The sequence below is a fragment of the Accipiter gentilis genome, chromosome W (genome assembly GCF_929443795.1).
Source record: "Accipiter gentilis chromosome W, bAccGen1.1, whole genome shotgun sequence".
Taxonomy (NCBI): domain Eukaryota; kingdom Metazoa; phylum Chordata; class Aves; order Accipitriformes; family Accipitridae; genus Astur; species Astur gentilis.
This window is the reverse complement of record NC_064918.1, coordinates 2,532,426-2,550,467: the sequence shown is the minus strand read 5'-3', so window position 1 is coordinate 2,550,467 and position 18,042 is coordinate 2,532,426. Positions and strand designations below refer to the sequence as shown.

The following is an 18,042-nucleotide window of genomic DNA, read 5'->3' as shown; positions in this document are numbered from 1 at the left end:
ATCGAACAGGAGTCCGTCGTGGGCCTGTATCTGTGGAAACACAATCAACCTCGTTCCCAGGTTATTAATGGAAATAGACCTTACCCCTAATTTTGGCTTTAACTAACTTTTACATTTACCCCACACTGTCTTCCCGTAATCACACTATGTTTAATCAAATTATGCTTAACACACTTTTTACCTAAAGCAAGTTCTATATACAATAAGGCACGCTGTTCTAAACCTGTCTGAAGGACTTAATGTCCGCTAGTAATACTCTATGAGTTAGAATCTGTCGGATCAGTGGCTCCAGCACCCGCCGGTGCCGTGCCAGTTGCCATTGGGACAATTCTGGGTCCAGCATCAGTGTGAAGCCATGGCATGACCCACTTAGCCGGGATCTCCCAGTAAGTTTTACTTCTGCTGATCCGCACCATTTCCCGGATTCTGGGTCCTTATACATTACCATGATTCCTGTACTTTGTTGCGTCCTTTCTGCCTGTAAAAGAACATGATGCACTACCATTGGTGGGTCTTTGTGATCACCTGTCAATCTAAGATAATTTAGCACAAATAAGGCTTTGGCCAATCGTTCCTCTGGGAGTAAGCCCTGGGTTCCCCCCTTTTGTTTTTGCAGCATGTTCTTTTAGGGTTTGGTTGGCCCATTTGACAATAGCCTGTCCTGTGGGAAGATGTGGAATACCCGTACCGTGGTGAATTCCCCACAAATTACAAAATTGAGCAAATCGTGTAGAACCATAGGCTGGGCCGTTGTCCGTCTTAATTTCTTTAGGCACACCCAGCACTGCAAAAGAAGCGTGAAGATGTCATTCAATATGTAAGGCCTTTTCTCCAGTTCGTGCCGTGGCCCACATGGCAGCAGGATAGGTATCAATACACACATGCACAGAACGCTTTGCACCAAACCACGTGACATGGGTGACATCCATTTGCCACAGCTGCAATGGCAAAAGACCTCATCGGTTAACCCCACAGCCCAAGCCCAGCCCTTCCTTTTGAAAATCAGGGCATGCTTTAAAGATACCTTGGGCATCAGTAAGTGGTAAGTCAAATTGCTTTGTTAACATCCTAGCGGGTTGGTGCAAGAAAACCTGTGATTGCCGTGCTTTGTTGAAAACGATTCCCTGGAGGAGGCTCCCGTGGCGCTGCAACCAATTGGTCAGCTCTGTCATTTCCCGTTTCTCATCTGCACAGTGTTCTCATACCCAAGAGTTCTACCAGAGGGGTCATATCATCATTAGTGATACCGCAAAGATTCCGCACCCACTGGATATCTCCCACAAGCTTCTGGACATCATGTACCGTTGAAATTTCTCATGTTATTTGAACCTTCTGAGGTTTAACATTGCTAGCATCTATGTGCCACCCCAAATACTTCCAAGGTGCTGCCTTTTGCACCTTTTCAGGAGCGATTATTACTCCGCGATGGCTTAAGATGTCCTGCAGTTGAGTTAAAATATCATCCTGTGGCAAGTTACTGAGGAAACTGCTTTCTTACAGGCTCTGATGCCCAGGCCACATACACCTGACACATCGTGGGGGAATTGCGCATTCCTTGCGGTAACACGACCCAATGGTATCTCTTATAGGGTTCTGCCTTGTTAATTGATGGTACCGGAAAGGCGAACCGTTCAGCGCCATCTGGGTGCAATATTTTAGATCTATAACCAACAAATCCCATTCTTCTGGAAGCATAATTGGAGATGGCAAACCTGGCTGCAGGGCTCCCATACTGTCCATCACCGCATTCACAGTTCTGAGATCATGTAACAGTCTCCATTTCCCACTTTTCTTGGGAATGGTAAATATTGATGTATTCCATGGACTAGTAGAAGGAACAACATGTCCCACTCTCAATTGGTCTTCAACTAACCCTTGTATTTTTAGCAACCTTTCAGAATTTAGCAGCTACTGATCAATCCAAACAGGCTCATCTGTTTTCCAGCTAATTTTCAGGATTGGCTGCCCCTCAGTGACCGCTCCTAAAAAGGATGCGTCACTAACATTGCCTTCATTTAGCTCAATAAATCATGGCCTACGAGGCCAAACAATTCAGGTGGGGTAGTCATGACATACGGACACGTCGTAATGTGTTCACCATCGGGGAACACAAATGTAATCGGTAGCTGACTTACTAAGGTGGCTTGTGTGCCCCCTATCCCTGCAATACCAAAATTTGGATTGATCGATGGCCATGATGGAGGCCAAATGCATTGTGAAATAATCGTAACATCAGCTCCTGTATTGATTGTCATCGGTTTCTTGATGATAACTCCATCAGGCCCTTCCAATTGCACTACCTTTTCTGGTTTACCTCTTGTTGTGTCCATGGCAAAGTATACCTGCAGTTTCCCTGTGGAGCCAAATCCACCATCTCCACGTTGTACTTCCCCTGGTTTCGGAACACACGACCTGAATGGAACTAATTGTGCTATTCTGGTACCTTTAGGAATAGAAACAGGAGGGATTAAAACATGAATCATAATTTTCACAGTCCCACAATAATCTGCATCAATAAGCCCTGGGAGCACCAGAATTCCTTCTAGAGCTGTTGAAGATTGCCCCATTAAAAATGCACTAAGTCCAAACCCCAATGGTCCCTTTATGTTGACTGCGGTTTCCACATCCACTCCGGAGCTTCCTGCGGTGGCGGATCTGGTGGTTGCGAGGCTGCCTGAGGGCTGGCAGCTCAAGCCCCTTGCATTCGTGTCGTCGCGCGAGGGGTCTCCGCGGTCGGTGTAAAGTTTCCCTTCTTCCTGTATTCTTGGTGGTATGGTTATCTTTCTTACACTTGTTGCAGCACTTACTGTTAACAGTACCTGTACATTTGCTCCTAATGTGTCCACGTTTGCCACAGTTAGAACACTTGACCAAGGGTGTCTTACTGGCCTTGTGTTTATTTGTAGCTCCTTGGAGAGCTGTGGCAGCATAGGCTACTTTCTGTGAGTCCACTGATTGATCCATGTATTCTATCATATCAATGACGTCTGCATTTTTCAGCAAATTACACAATGCTTTGCGTGTCTTTTCAGTAGCATTTTCAAAAGCGAGTATTTTGAACATGTTTTCTTTCATGCCCTCGTTCATGTCAGGGTGGTCATAAATTGTATTCTCCTGTTTCACCTGGGTAAAAGCATGGCTGTACATATTGTCTGGTATGGTAAGAAAAGGTTGATACGGCAAGATCTGTGATAGATGATGAACCTCAGTGACACATTGTAACTGAGCGTTCCCTGATGCGAAGGGTCCAGTACCCATCGGCATCTGCGTGATTACTCCCCATAGGGGATCTGTTTGTTGTCGTGATGTTGCTTGTTCCCTATCACAGAACGTCTCCCACTGCCAGAAAAACACTAACATTTGGGCGGGTGTCAAAATCAACTGTGCTAGCTGTTTAATATCTTGAGGTATCAGCGTATCAGCAGAAAAAATGAATTGCAGTATTTGGTGAGTTAACGCAGATTTGATTCCGTACTGACTCACAGGATTCCTTAATTTCTCAATGACCTTCCAGTCAAACACCTCCCATGTTTTCTGTCCATTTGATGCAATAACTGGGAATGCTTGGAGCATAGTCCCTTCTATGATGGCATCTTTTATTACACCCCTCCAATGTCTCTGCCTTTCTTTTGCAGCGGCTATTACAAGCGGCTCTGCATCTATCGCGGGTGCGGTTGCTTTCCCTGTCTCTTTTCCACATTTCCTTTAACAATTCTAACATTGTCTCTTTTTGTTCTATTGTTAGAGTAGCCAAGTCCTTGTTTGCATTATTTGAATCAGGGTATATGCTAGGTATAACTTGTTCATGTTCAACGGTGGTATCTGAGGGCTGGTTTTTCGTAGGCAGATTTTTACTCACTCCCTGATTCTGTAGGGTTTCCTTTAATCGTACGGTTAGGGAGGCTTAGGAACTGTCAGATGGCTGATTAATATCGGCAGTCCCAGGGAGTGGAGCAGAAGTCAAGGGCACAAGAGCAGGCGAACAAGCTCCAAAAAGTCTCTCTCGCTGCATTATGTTTTTCTCCCCGCTTTTCCCTTTCGCTTGCGGTTGGAGAGAGAGAGCAGCAAAAGCAGACGCAGACGCTTTACGATCTGCTTTCATTTCTTACAGAGTTGTCTTAATCAATTTCCATAAAGTTGCAAGACCTTTAACTTCTTTAGACCCGTCACTAATTTCATCCCATAGGGAGGTTCCGATAGCTTTCCAGGTACTAAGCTCAAAAGCTGTACCCACACTAATTGAAAGGTTTCTGTCCTTGCTTCATTATTTTTTTAGCTGATTTATCATCGTCAGTTACCATATCCCATAATACGTCTCCTAATCTACGCCATTCACTCTCCTCAAATAATAAATCCGGATTCTTAAAGCATCCCTTAACATGACCTAAAGCAACTAATCCCGAAACTTGCTTAACGCAATTTACCCCCCGCTTTTCTAAAAAGCACTGTAATAATTTTAGGGCTACCTCTTGATCCATTGCCGGCCGGCTTCTTGATACTCCTTGGTGCTACCTTGATTAAGGCACCTCGGTTAAAAAGTCTTTGCAGCCTTTTTCCAGTAGCCCTCACTGACGGCGAACCCCTTTTGGATGGTCCAGGCACGAGAGTTAACACACCAACCAAGACGATCAGCGTTCGGTTAATCTTTTGCCCCCCGGTCGCTGCTACCAGTGCTTCTCAGTGTCCGTCGCTCCAATTCCCCTTTCTTCGGTCCCTGTTCGGGTGCCATTTGTTGGAGCGGCGGAGGAATGCACATAAGTCGACCCAATATGAGTGATAGAAGTGATTCAACTTTATTTGCACGGATAGCTCATATTTATACAGTTTGCGATAATTATGCCTACTAGTCCTAATATGATTGGTACATTGCTAATGTTTATTCATTACTAAAACACACCCACTTGTAGTTTGCAGCTATGCGTGTTCAGTAACTTTCTCATGGGAACTTCTTCAAAAGTTACTTATGAAGTTATGCCAAGGTCACACCGTCCCTGTCTTTCTCCTGATAACAGCGAGACCAGCTGTTGTTTTTCTCCTGATATCAGCAAGGCCAGCAGTCTTCGGCCAAGGCCTAATCTTGCTGCTCAAACTGACATTCTTTCACACACAACTCTGCTCGCACAACTTTTCTATAGACCCATGTCCTTTTTCATCAAGCCAATTCCCAACATTGGACCTCTTGTTTTGTCAGATCATATATGCCTATGCACCCATAGTATTTTAAAAATTGATCAGCTAGGGCTTGGGTTCCCCAATGAGTTGTCTGATGTAGTCTAAAAATTATATGTTTAGCATAAGCTTTTGGTAACATTTCTCGTCCATCTGGGAGGATCCATTTATCATCCTTCTGGACAATCCCTAAGGCCTGAAATTTTTGTATTTCCTCTTTAGTAAAGACCTTTTCCTTCTGCTCAGTTAAGGTTTTAATGGGCATTGCTTCTATCTCTTGGGCGGTTGAGGTTGCCGCCTTTGCTTCATAGTCGGCCCGGTTATTTCCTCTGGTATAAAAATCCTGTCCCTTTTGGTGCCCTTTTACATAGACTACTGCTACCCGTTCTGGTTCTCTGATTGCAATAAGAATTTGCCTTATTAATTCTTCGTGGATCAAACCCTTACCCTGGGTATTGATAAGTCCTCGCTCTTCCCAAATTTTCCCAAAAGTATGTACTACCTCAAAGGCGTATTTTGAATCTGTAAATACGGTTCCTACTTTTCCTTTTAGCCTTTGTAAAGCCTTTAATAATGCATGTAATTCACAGGCTTGCGCTGACCAGCTAGGGCTAAGGGGGCCTGACTCTAGTACTGTTCCCTTTTTCCCGTCTATTATTGCATATCCTGATTTCCTTTTTCCCTCCTCCATCCGTGAGGAGCCATCAACAAACCATTTTTCTCCTTTAATTAATTCCTCTTCCTCTAAATCCTCCCGGATCTTGGTTTGATACTCTATCAAGCTGATACAATCATGTATGAGTAAATCATCTACATGCCCATACAAAAACTGGGCTGGGTTTTGTGCCGAGGTAGTTTTTAGTTGTAAATTGGGAGAATGAAGTAAGATTGCTTCATATTTTAGCAATCTACTGTCAGTCAGCCACTTTTCTGCCTTTTGATGCAAAATTCCCCTAACATTATGGGGAGCATATACTTCTAATTTTCCCCCGAAGGTTACCTTGGTTGCTTCTTCTACCATCAAAGCCACAGCTACTATAGCTTGTAAACACGTAGGCCACCCTCTACTCACAGGGTCTAAAAGTTTAGAAAAGTATCCTATCGGTTTTTTCTGCCCTGCCCAATCCTGTGCTAGTACTCCGTATGCCGTGTGATTATCTGTTTCTACAAATAAATAGAACTGTCTCTTTAAATTCGGTAAGCTTAAAACCGGGGCCGTTATCAAATCCACTTTTACTTTATTCAACTGTTCTTCATCTTTACTTGTCCACTGAATTTTATCACGGGTTAATTTTTCATATAAAAATTTTACTTTACTACTATAATTTTCAATCCATTGTCTACAATAGCCCAAAAGTCCTAACAGCTGCCGAACCTGCCTCTTAGTTTTTGGAGGTGGTAAACTTAAAATTCCTTCCACCCGATTAGGATCAAGTTTCTTGGTTCCCTGGTTTAGCCAGTGGCCTAAGTATTTTACCTCTGATTCAGCAAACTGAAGTTTTGATTTAGAAACCTTAAGCCCGACGTCCCCCAAAAAGTTCAGTAACTGTATCGTGCTTTCTCTAACTTCTTTTTCATTAGTTCCTGCCACTAATAAATCATCCACATATTGTAAAAGTTTAATCCCCGGGGGTAGGGTAAATTGCTCTAATATGGTTTCTAAGGCTTGCCCGAACAGGTTAGGTGACTCCGTAAACCCCTGGGGCAACACTGTCCATCTTAACTGCTGTTTCCTACCCGTATCAGGGTCCTCCCATTCAAAGGCAAAATAGTCTCTACTGCTTTCATCAAGGGGGCAGGCCCAAAAGGCATCCTTTAAATCCACCACACTATACCAAGTGTAATCTGAGGAGATTTGATTCAATAGTGTGTGTAGATTAGCAACTACTGGGAACCAGGTTACCATACGGCTATTTACAGCTCGTAGGTCCTGAACTAACCGGAATGACCCGTCAGGTTTCTTGACAGGTAATATGGGGGTTTTATGGGGTGACATACAGGGTTCTAAAGTTCTTTTATGTATTAAACTTTGTATTATGGGTTTTAAACCTTTTCTTCCTTCCATGGACAACGAGTATTGCTTCACTTGTATTGGTCTCTCTGGGTTTTGGATAGTTACCTTTGTCGGCGGAATATCTAATTTTCCTATATTGTCTTGGTTATACCATACATCAGGATTGATCTCTGCTTCATCAGTGGGATTTAAAGGGTACAACTTTACCACGAGATTATCATTTTCCACTGATAAATTAATCCCTAAACTAACAATTAAATCCCTTCCCAAAAGATTATATTCCGCTTCAGGCACCATCAGAAATTTACCCATGCAAAATTTTTGAGGAGCCTCTATTTCAATAGCTTGAGTTTCATATACCTTAAACGGTTCTCCCTTTGCACCTACAATATTTATGGTGTTTTTAGTAAGGGTGCAACCGGAGGGTAGTTTCTGAACGGTGGATCTCTCAGCTCCTGTATCTACTAAAAATTCTACCTCCTCTTTTTGGGGACCTAATTTCAATTTTACTCGGGGCTCCGTAGATGTTTTAGTCCCCAATAAGTAGAGCCCCTGAACCCCCTATTCATTTTTAAACATCTGCTCATCCTTCTGGTTTTTTTTACAATTCCACTTTAAGTGCCCTCTCTTCCCACAATAATAGCATTCAATTCCTGCTTCTTTATTTTCTGGTCTAATTGGCTTTCTTTCTTTGCTGGGTCCTTTGTTGTCTGTCCTCATGGACCCTGGTTTATTAACTCCCTGTCCTTCTCAGACGGCTGCAACTAAAATTTTGGCCTGCTTCTTCTGACTTTCCTCATCTCTGCGTATATACACCTTCTGAGCCTCTCTCAACAACTCGTCCAACCCTCTGTCTTGCCAGTCTTCTAACTTCTCCAATTTATTTCTTATGTCCACCCACGATTTAGCCACAAACTGTGTTTTCAGCAGGGTTTGACCCACGGCTGTATCAGGGTCAATTCCAGAATACAACTGCAAACTTTTCCTTAATCTTTCTAACCAGTCAGTTGGAGTTTCATCCTTTTTCTGATACTCATTGAAGGCCTTATTTATATTTTGACCTCTGGGAACCGCTTCTCGTATTCCCTGAATTATTATGTCTCTTAAATCACTCATATTTTGTCTATCGCCTGCAACTTGATGGTCCCAATTTGGTCTCTGTAGGGGCCATTTCACATCGCCCTGGGGCCCATGTTGATGTCTTTGGTCCCAGTATCTCATCCCTGATCTCCTAATCATATCCCTTTCCTCAGATGTGAAGAGTATCCTTAAGATAGCCTGAATTTCATCCCAAGTGTAAACACTAGGGCCTAAAAATTGATCTAGTCTTTCAGAGACCCTTAGAGGGTCCTCGAGTAAACTTCCCATTTCCTTCTTAAATTCTTGGACGTCCCCAGAATTTATGGGTACTGATACAAATCCCACTCCACTCTGATTTCCCCCCATGGCAACTTCTCTTAGGGGCAATAAATGTGTCGCTTCTTGGTCTCTCCGAGTCCTGCTCCGAGTTTTCATCCCCTCTGTTTCTACTGGGGCAGAAGGGGTCGGGTGAGTGGGTAATTGAGGATATATTCGGGGTGGGGATGGAGGGGGTGATGGAGTCGGGGATGGTGGGGGATTTGGAGCCGGGACATACAGGGGTGGGGAGGGTTGGTTAGTCGGGTCCCACTGTTCGCGTGGGGGTCCCTTCGTCTTTTTCTTTTCAGTTAAGGCAAAAATATAACTTCTAGCCGAGGATGTTATCCAGAGGCTGGCATATTCACTTTCTTCTAAACTAAAAGGTTCTTTTTGGTTCACATGTACATTCAGAGCTTGACATACCCAATCCTCAAGTGACCCAAAACCTGGCCAACACAATTTATCAGCCCTTATCTGTTTCCCCCCCATATTTCCATACAATAATGTATCATCTTTTCCTTATTTTTTTCTTTACGAGATGGCCAATCATTCCAATATTTAATAATTGATCCCAAGGGACTATCTACCGGTATATCAGGTAAATGGCTCTCCTCCTTTTTGAGGGTACTTCTCTGTGAGTCCCCTCCCGGGCCATAAACTTTACTCTTTTTCTGTCCCATCACCCTGAGGTGCCTTCTTTCTCTCAGTACCTTTCGTTTCCCTCCTTCGGTGGCCAAGTCCTTGGCGGGAGATTGGAACCGCACCTAGAAGAGGTCCGCACTCGCTTCGCAGAGTTTTCTGCGTCTCACACACTCGCACACTCAAGGAATCCCGTCCCCAACCAGCGGTTTATACTTACGTATCTCTGCCGCCTGGATCTTCGTGCATGATTTTACAGGGTGTTAGGAGAGCTCATCTTTTTATTTTTCCTTGCTTGCTATGCTCAGGTAATTTGAGTCCGTGAAGGTCAGAGTGAGTCTGGAGTGGGACCTGCCAATCCAGGACCATCCAAAGATGGGGGCGCCCTCCCGAGTTGGGGTCGGCACACCAGCCTAACTCTGATCACGTCGGGGTCACCAAAATTGTTATAAATCGACAAAGCCAATTCTATATAAAATTCATATATTTATTGAGAATAGTAAGCAAGCAGCGCTGGGCGGCCGGGGAGTCCACGCTCCACCAACGGCTCGCAACTTTCTGTTATAGTTACATTCCTTTTATACAGTTCATGCACCCCTTTCTTGTAAATCTCCGCCTTGTCTTGCTTCTTCTTTCTTCACTCGTGCAGGTTTGTTAATGGGTAGATTCGGTCAATCTTCTCAAGGGAGAGTGTCTTTTGATGTAGAATGTCTTTTGATGTGGAGAAATGCAGTCGTGGTAGAGTTAATCCCCTTATCTGGTAAATTATAGCCGTTGTCTTTTCCCTCCTTATCTAGTAAGTTATAGTTGTTGTCTTTTCTCGTGACCTTTACGCAACATTTAGGCAAGCCTTGCTTATTTACATAAAGCATTTGTTCAATCACAATGTGTCCCTTCCCCCTTTCCAATTGGTATGTAAGCCTTATTGTCTTCTTTTAATTCAACAGGAATTACACAATGTCAGGGAACAATTTGGTTCCCTGTCGATTACAAGATTATTGGTTTTGTTTGTCTTTTTGCCAGTTTGAAGACCTGAGAGGACTCAAACCTATAATTTTGTAACAACTTACTCTGAGTTAATATAAATGTTATCTACAGCCCATTGAAATCTGTGGAAATTTTTCCTATCACTGTAATTTCCTGATGTTGAACCTTTCATAGTTGCTCAATAGTTTTGTCTGAGGAGAGAAGTATCATCCTTTTTTGAACTTACGTGTGGTTATCCACTGTAATTAAAACCTGGCAACATTTAACATATATGGTTTAAGGCATGTTTATTTGACTAATTGTTCAGTTTGTGGAGTCTGAGGGTTAGGGCTTTTTGTTTCTGTAAATGTAATAGATTATGGTATTTTCAGCATTCTACCTGTGGTAATTTAAATTCACTGTGTTGAAATTAGTATTTCATTATTCATGCATTTGTGCATATCTGTACAGTAGCAATTTAGTGATGAGGTACATACCATAAAGATTAATTTGATGGGTATTTTACTAATGTCAGTAGCAATGTTTTAGTTTTGAAGCCTAAGGGTCCAACCTTAAGGGTTTTTCTTTTTTTTTTTTTTTTTTTCTCCACAGCTAGTTTTATTAATTTCTGACCTCTCTATATTGTTGTTTCAAAATGTAGTTAGATGGACTGATTAACCACTTAAGTCCACTGCATATCAGAAGCTTTGATACATATACCTCAATTACTGAGTTATGTAGAAATTTATGTGGAAATTTATGGAGTTACAGAAAGTTATGTAGAAATTAGGGCAATCAAAACTGCCTTTAATTATTGTATTTTACTTCTGTGTTATTTTTCTTTCTAGGAGCTCCCTCTCCAGAAACCTGTTTTATACAGAAATTTTGTGATCACACATACTGTCTGAAGGAACAACAGATAAATTCAGTAGGTATATAAATGATACATCTCCTGCTACAAATATCTAACTATTAATTATTAATAAACTCACTGGGCCTTCCATTCTTTATGTGCAAAAGAGCCTGGTGGCTTGCAGCTGAAATGAATTTTATGGCAAGACAGTTGTCTTGTTACGGAGGCACACACACTCAAATCCAGCAGGTGTTAAAATTCAGATTTATTCTTCAGTAAAAAGTTAGTTAGAACTCCGGTAACATTTGTAAACCACAGGCTCAGTGATCTAAGGGGAATTAGTACTACACAGCCGACTTAAGAATCCTTAAGATTTAAAATGATGACTCAAAATGTGCATATCACGCACCTAAAAGATGAGGGCTCTCAACCTCAAGGAGTTACCTAGGGCGGCGTCCTGACCCAAGGGGGAGTCCCTGACTGCAGACCCGCTGCTCCGAGGAGAACTGATTCAAAATGTCCTCCAGTAGGACCCTGTTTATACCTTTGTTGAATCTGATCTGTGGTCATTTTAATCCCTATTGGCCAAAAAGTCACTTCAGTGTACCTGGCACATCTCGATTGGCCAGTTCAAATTTCAACCTGCGGTCTCTAGGGTTTGGGATTTTTTTTCCTCTCCTCCCTGCCTGGAGAAGTTTCATTTCCTGGGGGGGGGGGGGGGGGGGGGCGCGTGCTGCCACATAATCCACCCCGTGACCACAGTCATGATTCGACTGGTTTCCTTGGAGTGGTGGTACAATCACCTCTTCCCTCCAAATTTAAAAGGGGGTGCAGTCTGATGAATTTGACACTCGTTGTGGGCCATCATTCCCTTCTGGTGTAGAATTAAAGTGGAATATCTGACACAGGAATATCCAGCGTGTGAACAGATTTTAAGGGGGTATACTTAACTGTTAGTACAGACTCCACTACCACATGTTTGATACAACTTGTTTCAATACAGATAACAATAATCATAAGTACAAGCATTATTAAAGATTGGAGAAGGCTGGTCATCCACCCCATCAAAGAAAATCTGAACATATCAAAACCCTTCCCAGTCAATTAGTCCCTGGTGCAGAAGCAATTGCCTCTAGGACTCTTGCCACTTTCTTTTGCTGATTTAATCTTGAAGCTACATTGACGCATTTGGAGTGAACACAGCAGTCGTCCATTGACAGGTTCAAAACTCCACATACACCTTTCTCTTTCAGTATCATCAAATCCAATACGGCTCAATTTTTCATAGTCATTTTACCAGTATGTTATAACTGATTGTCGAAGAGTCCCAAACTATCAGATGTAACATTGGCTAAGGTTGATAGTAGTAAACTGAATTCTAGAATGCTCTATTGGTGTTCCCTTGGGTACCGTACACAGTTGCCCCCATAGAATTTCAGGACATAGTGTAGTACCATTCCAACTCCACCCCATGATCCCATGGGTTAGTTGGAGGATATAGTCACATCTGGTGTTTCATACTGAACTAGCATTTACTGCACCTGGTGACCAACTATAAACAACATGAGTATAACCTCCTCCCCCATCCAATCTGAACCTCCAACTATAATTGTTACATTGCTCTCATGCGAGCTCAAGGACTCGCGATATATTGATGTCCATCATTTTTGCCATGACACTATCATCCAGATCTTCACCATCCACGCCTGACACTGTCATCACTGTAGGGATTGGCGCTCGGAAGATCTCGCGATGTACGGAAAGAGAACGGTTAAAGGAGGCGGGATGACCGACAGACAGTATATAAGGGCTTGACGCAGTTGAATAAACGCCATTTGCAGCATCCTCATATTGGTGTCAGTGCTCTGTGGCCCAGGGTATGATGAACCCTGTGCCGAGTCCCACGGGGTAATCAGACGAATGTCTACAAGTGGTGACCCCGACGTGATTGGACATCGGCGGATTACGCAGGGCGTAATCGAAGGCCTGGCCAGGCATGGAAGCAGTCCTGAAGGTGTTGGACTCGTGCTCTAGAGAGGTAAAGATCCCTATGGGACAGAAAGAAGCGAAAGCTTGCCTAGAGCGGCTCCTGAAAGAGGGAGCGATAGAGCGCCCGGGGGACATATTGTCTCCTGAGTGCTGGCCGAAATGCACCGCGGCTTTAGCGGAGCGGGCTATGGCGACGCAGCATGGTCCGGAGTTAAAGACGTGGGGGCGGATTAGGGCGATTTTGAGGAAAGTGCGGGAGGAGAGCTTAAAATGGAAGGAAGCGAAGAGATTGATGCAGGCGCAGGCGGATCGGGGCGTACAGGCGGATGGGGAGGCGCAGACAGAAGGGCTGACGGAGGTAGCGGAGCAGACGCCTCTGGTGCTCCCAGTGCAGCCGTCGGCACCGGCCGAACCACCGGGATACACTTGGGAGGAGTTGGAATGGGAGCGTGAACGGGCGAGAGAGGAGGAGCGGGAGAAAGAGCGACGGTTAATTCAGGAGGCAGAGGAACAAGTGGCTGAGCAAAGGAGACGGGAGAAGGAGAGGCAGAGACTAGAGGAGGCGGAGAGGGCTGTGATGAAGGGATCAGAAAAGGAGCAGGTAGAGGAGGGAGCGGTTCCCCTGTATGATCCGGAGGATTGGGTGCCGGGACGTGTTTTGCGAACCACGCCACAAGCGCGCCCTAAGATGGCGCCGACATCCGCTCTCTCCCCGGATGTCTCTCCGGAAGTCGGGAGAGGCGGAGCATGGCCAAAGGAAGGAGGAAGGAAAGCCAGGACACTCCCACTTCCGCGCGTAGCGGAAGAGGAGGAGAGTGGGCCGGACTCAATCGAGAGGTTGGCTCAACGGTTAGAGGAGGCGTGGCAACTGGTGGGCGGAAACCGCTGTCGTCCGCCACATGCAGCGATAAGACAAAAAGCTATTTCCGGCTGTAAGGCGCAGTCGGCAGCAGCCAGTGAAAAGGCAACGCCTATGTCTTTAACACCTGCGCCCGACCCAGCTACAGATCCGCTGCAGATGCTGCAGCGAGTAGTAGAGGAGTTGCAGGAGCAGGTGAAGCAACAGCGGGAGCTGCTACAAGCAGCTGGGGAACAGAAAGGAGTCCCCAATTCACCGAAGGTCACGTTGCCGGACTGGAAAATTGTAGCAAAGGAATGTATTATGGACGGCATACGTTTTGAAGGACCCCCTCTAGTTTGCCCAGTCCGAGCTGGTCCAGGCGGTGTAGGGGTGGAGTGGTCTCCGTTGGATAGCAAGCTTTTGCAACAAGTGAAGAAGGCCGTGGATGATTACGGCTTAGGACATCCCATGACAGGCTCTCTTTTAGATGTGGTTTTTTCAGGTTCACTGACTCCCTGGGATTCGCGACAGTTTTGTAGTATGATTTTGACTCCCACCTTTTTCTTGATTTGGAAAGAAGCTTGGACAAACAGATTACAGGCAGCACTAGTTGAGGCCCAACAAGAAAGACCCAGAAACAGGAAAGTGGGAAGGTGGGTGGCGCTTGGTGACACAGGGAAGAGGGTATACTGCAGTACAATCATCAGAGCACCCAGACTCACGCGTGCGCTGGGTGCTGGCACGGTGGTTGAAACCAGACCTCAGTCAATAACGACTTATTGTGAGTTATTTTGCAGGATGCCGTTCAAAAGATCGTCTGAGTGCCTGCACTGTGGTCGCTGCGACCCTTGGGTGCTTGTCAAGTGTGACCGCTGTGGACAACAACTCTGGAGACGCACCAGCCGAGCATCAAAATGGTGTGACCGATGTTTTGAACACCGCAGATCCACTTTACAGCAACCGCTGTGTGTACCCCACAAGCAGGGGACTATGATATGCTTTTGGACAAAGCCAATCTGTTACAGGAGGCAGGTAACAGTGGCTTGACAATCTCCTCTCGTCGACCTGGCAATGGCTCCTGTCTTTGATTGACTGGAAAACGTTGGCCCTGCTTGGAATCCTTTTGGTTGTGGTGGTTATCATGGTTTGTTGTGGGATACCAGCACTGACTGTTTGCGTGCGGAGACTCTTTATACAGAGTGCGGGTACCGACCAGTACGCACGAATTACCATGAGTTGGTGGAATCGCGCTTATAGCTGTAACGCCAGTTTGTACCGTCGGTCATCCGCCATAGGGAGGGGGAACTTGTAGGGATTGGCGCTCGGAAGATCTCGCGATGTACGGAAAGAGAACGGTTAAAGGAGGCGGGATGACCGACAGACAGTATATAAGGGCTTGACGCAGTTGAATAAACGCCATTTGCAGCATCCTCATATTGGTGTCAGTGCTCTGTGGCCCAGGGTATGATGAACCCTGTGCCGAGTCCCACGGGGTAATCAGACGAATGTCTACACATCACTACCAATAGAAGCACTGGAATGGCTCATTTCTTCATTGTCCTGTAAGAAAGCACAAAACTAGTTCTCGGTCTTAAACCGGGTCACAGGGTTAGAAATCCGGGATTATCCACTGGGCACTGATGCTCCCATCTAAGGCTTCCCAGGCATACAAGCCTCTGGGTTTTGCTAAGGTCATAGGAACAATACCAATGGAGGGCAGCTTGTCCTACCTTTTCCTTGTTATCCCCACCAACTAGGGTATCATCTATGTATTGATATATGTGGACACCTGATGGTACTTCCACAGCATCAAGGATCTTGGCTAAAGCATTGTGGGCAATAGTGGGGGAATGTGTATATAAGCCTCTTTATCAGCAGACCATTGGCAGGTATATCGTTGAGTTCAGGTCCCAACTAAGCGGTTGTGCGAACAGTGGTTCGGGGGTTCCCACCGTGTGGACCCATGTGCCTTTCTGTTTTAATAAGGGGTCACACTTCCCTTTCCTCCAATTCCTCTACCTCTTCAGAGCTGTTTTCATCAGAGTCTCCCCAGATGTCCCCATCCCAATCCTCAGGGTCTGTACCCGTGATTAACTTTAAGATTTGGGTAATACTGGGGCTTTTTTTTTTTGTTTGTGCTAGCATAATTTCAATCTTTTGGTGTTGAGGATTTCTTGGCTGGGTGAAGGCATGTGAGCAATCCAGCCGTTAGGTGGGGACAAAGCATAAGTTTACAAAATGCTGGAGCAGACAAGGATGCTGTGCCCTTGTACGCTGGGAAAAAGGAAGATAAGAAGAGCCTGACAAGCAACTCCTGGATGCCGAAGAATGAGATAAGTAACTGCTGGACACCTCGTGAAGAAGCTTGCACAGCCAATAGAGGATAAGATAGTGTCGCGTGACCGGGGTATTGTCCCAATTAGAGTATTGTATAAGGCGGGTGCACAAGCGCATAAGGTATATAACTGTGCTAAAAGTTGTAGTAAATGGACTTCACTTGATCACATTGGTCTGTGTGTGATGTCCCCTGTGGATCCTCTGCAACATTTTGGTCCAATAGCCGCGTCCACTCCTTTTCTTGTCTCAGTTCCACCTTCAAACAATCTATTTCCCCTTACTTTTTAGAATTATCCTTTGCCAATCTGTCAGAATCACACTTTTGGTTTTGCACTTGAATCAAGCAAGCACCTAGGAGGGCGCACATAATGCCTTTGCCTTTGCCATCTTGACTACTTCTGTGGCATTGTTCTATTCTCTCCACAACCGCTGCTGGGTCAGACCACATCTCCTTCGCACATTCTATCTTTGGGGGGAAAGGGCTAAAGCCATGCTTCCATAATAATTCCTCTATTAACACCATCCTGCTGACTACGCCAATTTAAAATGTTACGGATGCATGCACATTCAAATCCAGCAGGTGTTAAAATTCAGATTTATTCTTCAGTAAAAAGTTAGTTAGAACTCCGGTAACATTTGTAAACCCACAGGCTCAGTGATCTAAGGGGAATTAGTACTACACAGCCGACTTAAGAATCCTTAAGATTTAAAATGATGACTCAAAATGTGCATATCACTCACCTAAAAGATGAGGGCTCTCAACCTGGAGGAGTTACCTAGGGCGGCGTCCTGACCCAAGGGAGAGTCCCTGAGTGCAGACCCGCTGCTCCCAGGAGGACTGATTCAAAATGTCCTCCAGTAGGACCCTGTTTATACCTTTGTTGAATCTGATCTGTGGTCATTTTAATCCCTATTGGCCAAAAGGTCACTTCAGTGTACCTGGCACGTCTTGATTGGTCTGTTCAATTTTCAACCTGCGGCCTCTAGGGTTTGGGGTTTTTTTTCCTCTCCTCCCTGCCTGGAGAATTTTCCTTTCCTGGGGGGGGGGGCGCGGGGGAGGGGTGTACTGCCACAATGAGTAGCACATTCACTCCAGGAATTTATCAAAGTCTCATCCCTGGTATTTCATGAAGGTATAAGCTTTCATATTTGAGGAAAAAGCCCATTACAAAGATCAAATCATGGAGCACAAACTTTTTAGTACATCCCCTTCAGGAGCTGAAAGATAATTATCTGGGTTCACCATGCCAGAATACACCTGTCGTGGTTTAACCCCAGCCAGCAACTAAGTACCATGCAGCCACTCACTGACTTCCCCCCCACCCAGTGGAATGGGGGAGAGAATCGGGAAAAAAACCTAAAACTCGTAGGTTGAGATAAGAACGGTTTAAGAGAACAGAAAAGAAGAAACTAATAATGATAATGATAACACTAATAAAATTACAGCAGTAATAATAAAAGGATTGGAATATATAAGTCATACAGAATGCAATTGCTCACCACCCGCTGACTGACGCCCAGTTAGTCCCCAAGTGGCGATTCCCTTGATGTCACATGGTATGGAATAACCTGTTGGCTAATTTGGGTCAGCTGTTCTGGCTGTGTCCCCTCCCAACTTCTTGTGCCCCTCCAGCTTTCTCGCTAGCTGGGCATGAGAAGCTGAAAAATCCTTGACTTGAGTCTAAACATTACTTAGCAACAACTGAAAACATCAGTGTGTTATCAACATTCTTCTCATACTGAGCTCAAAACATAGCACTGTACCAGCTACTAGGAAGGCAGTTAACTCTATCCCAGCCGAAACCAGGACAGTATCCACCCCTTATTCTATACCAT

At 44.8% G+C, this 18,042-nt stretch overlaps 1 protein-coding gene across 1 annotated transcript in view; it reads left to right on the top strand.

The window, feature by feature from the left end:
• LOC126035269 (uncharacterized) overlaps positions 1-15,373 on the top strand; it is a 39,867-nt gene extending 24,494 nt beyond the window's left edge. Inside the window, exon 2 of the mRNA XM_049793650.1 lies at positions 11,035-15,373. Within this exon, the coding sequence (XP_049649607.1) occupies positions 13,036-14,916 (1,881 nt within the window). The 5' untranslated portion in view covers positions 11,035-13,035 and the 3' untranslated portion in view covers positions 14,917-15,373. The remainder of the gene's footprint in view (positions 1-11,034) is intronic.
• Positions 15,374-18,042: the final 2,669 nt, after the last annotated feature.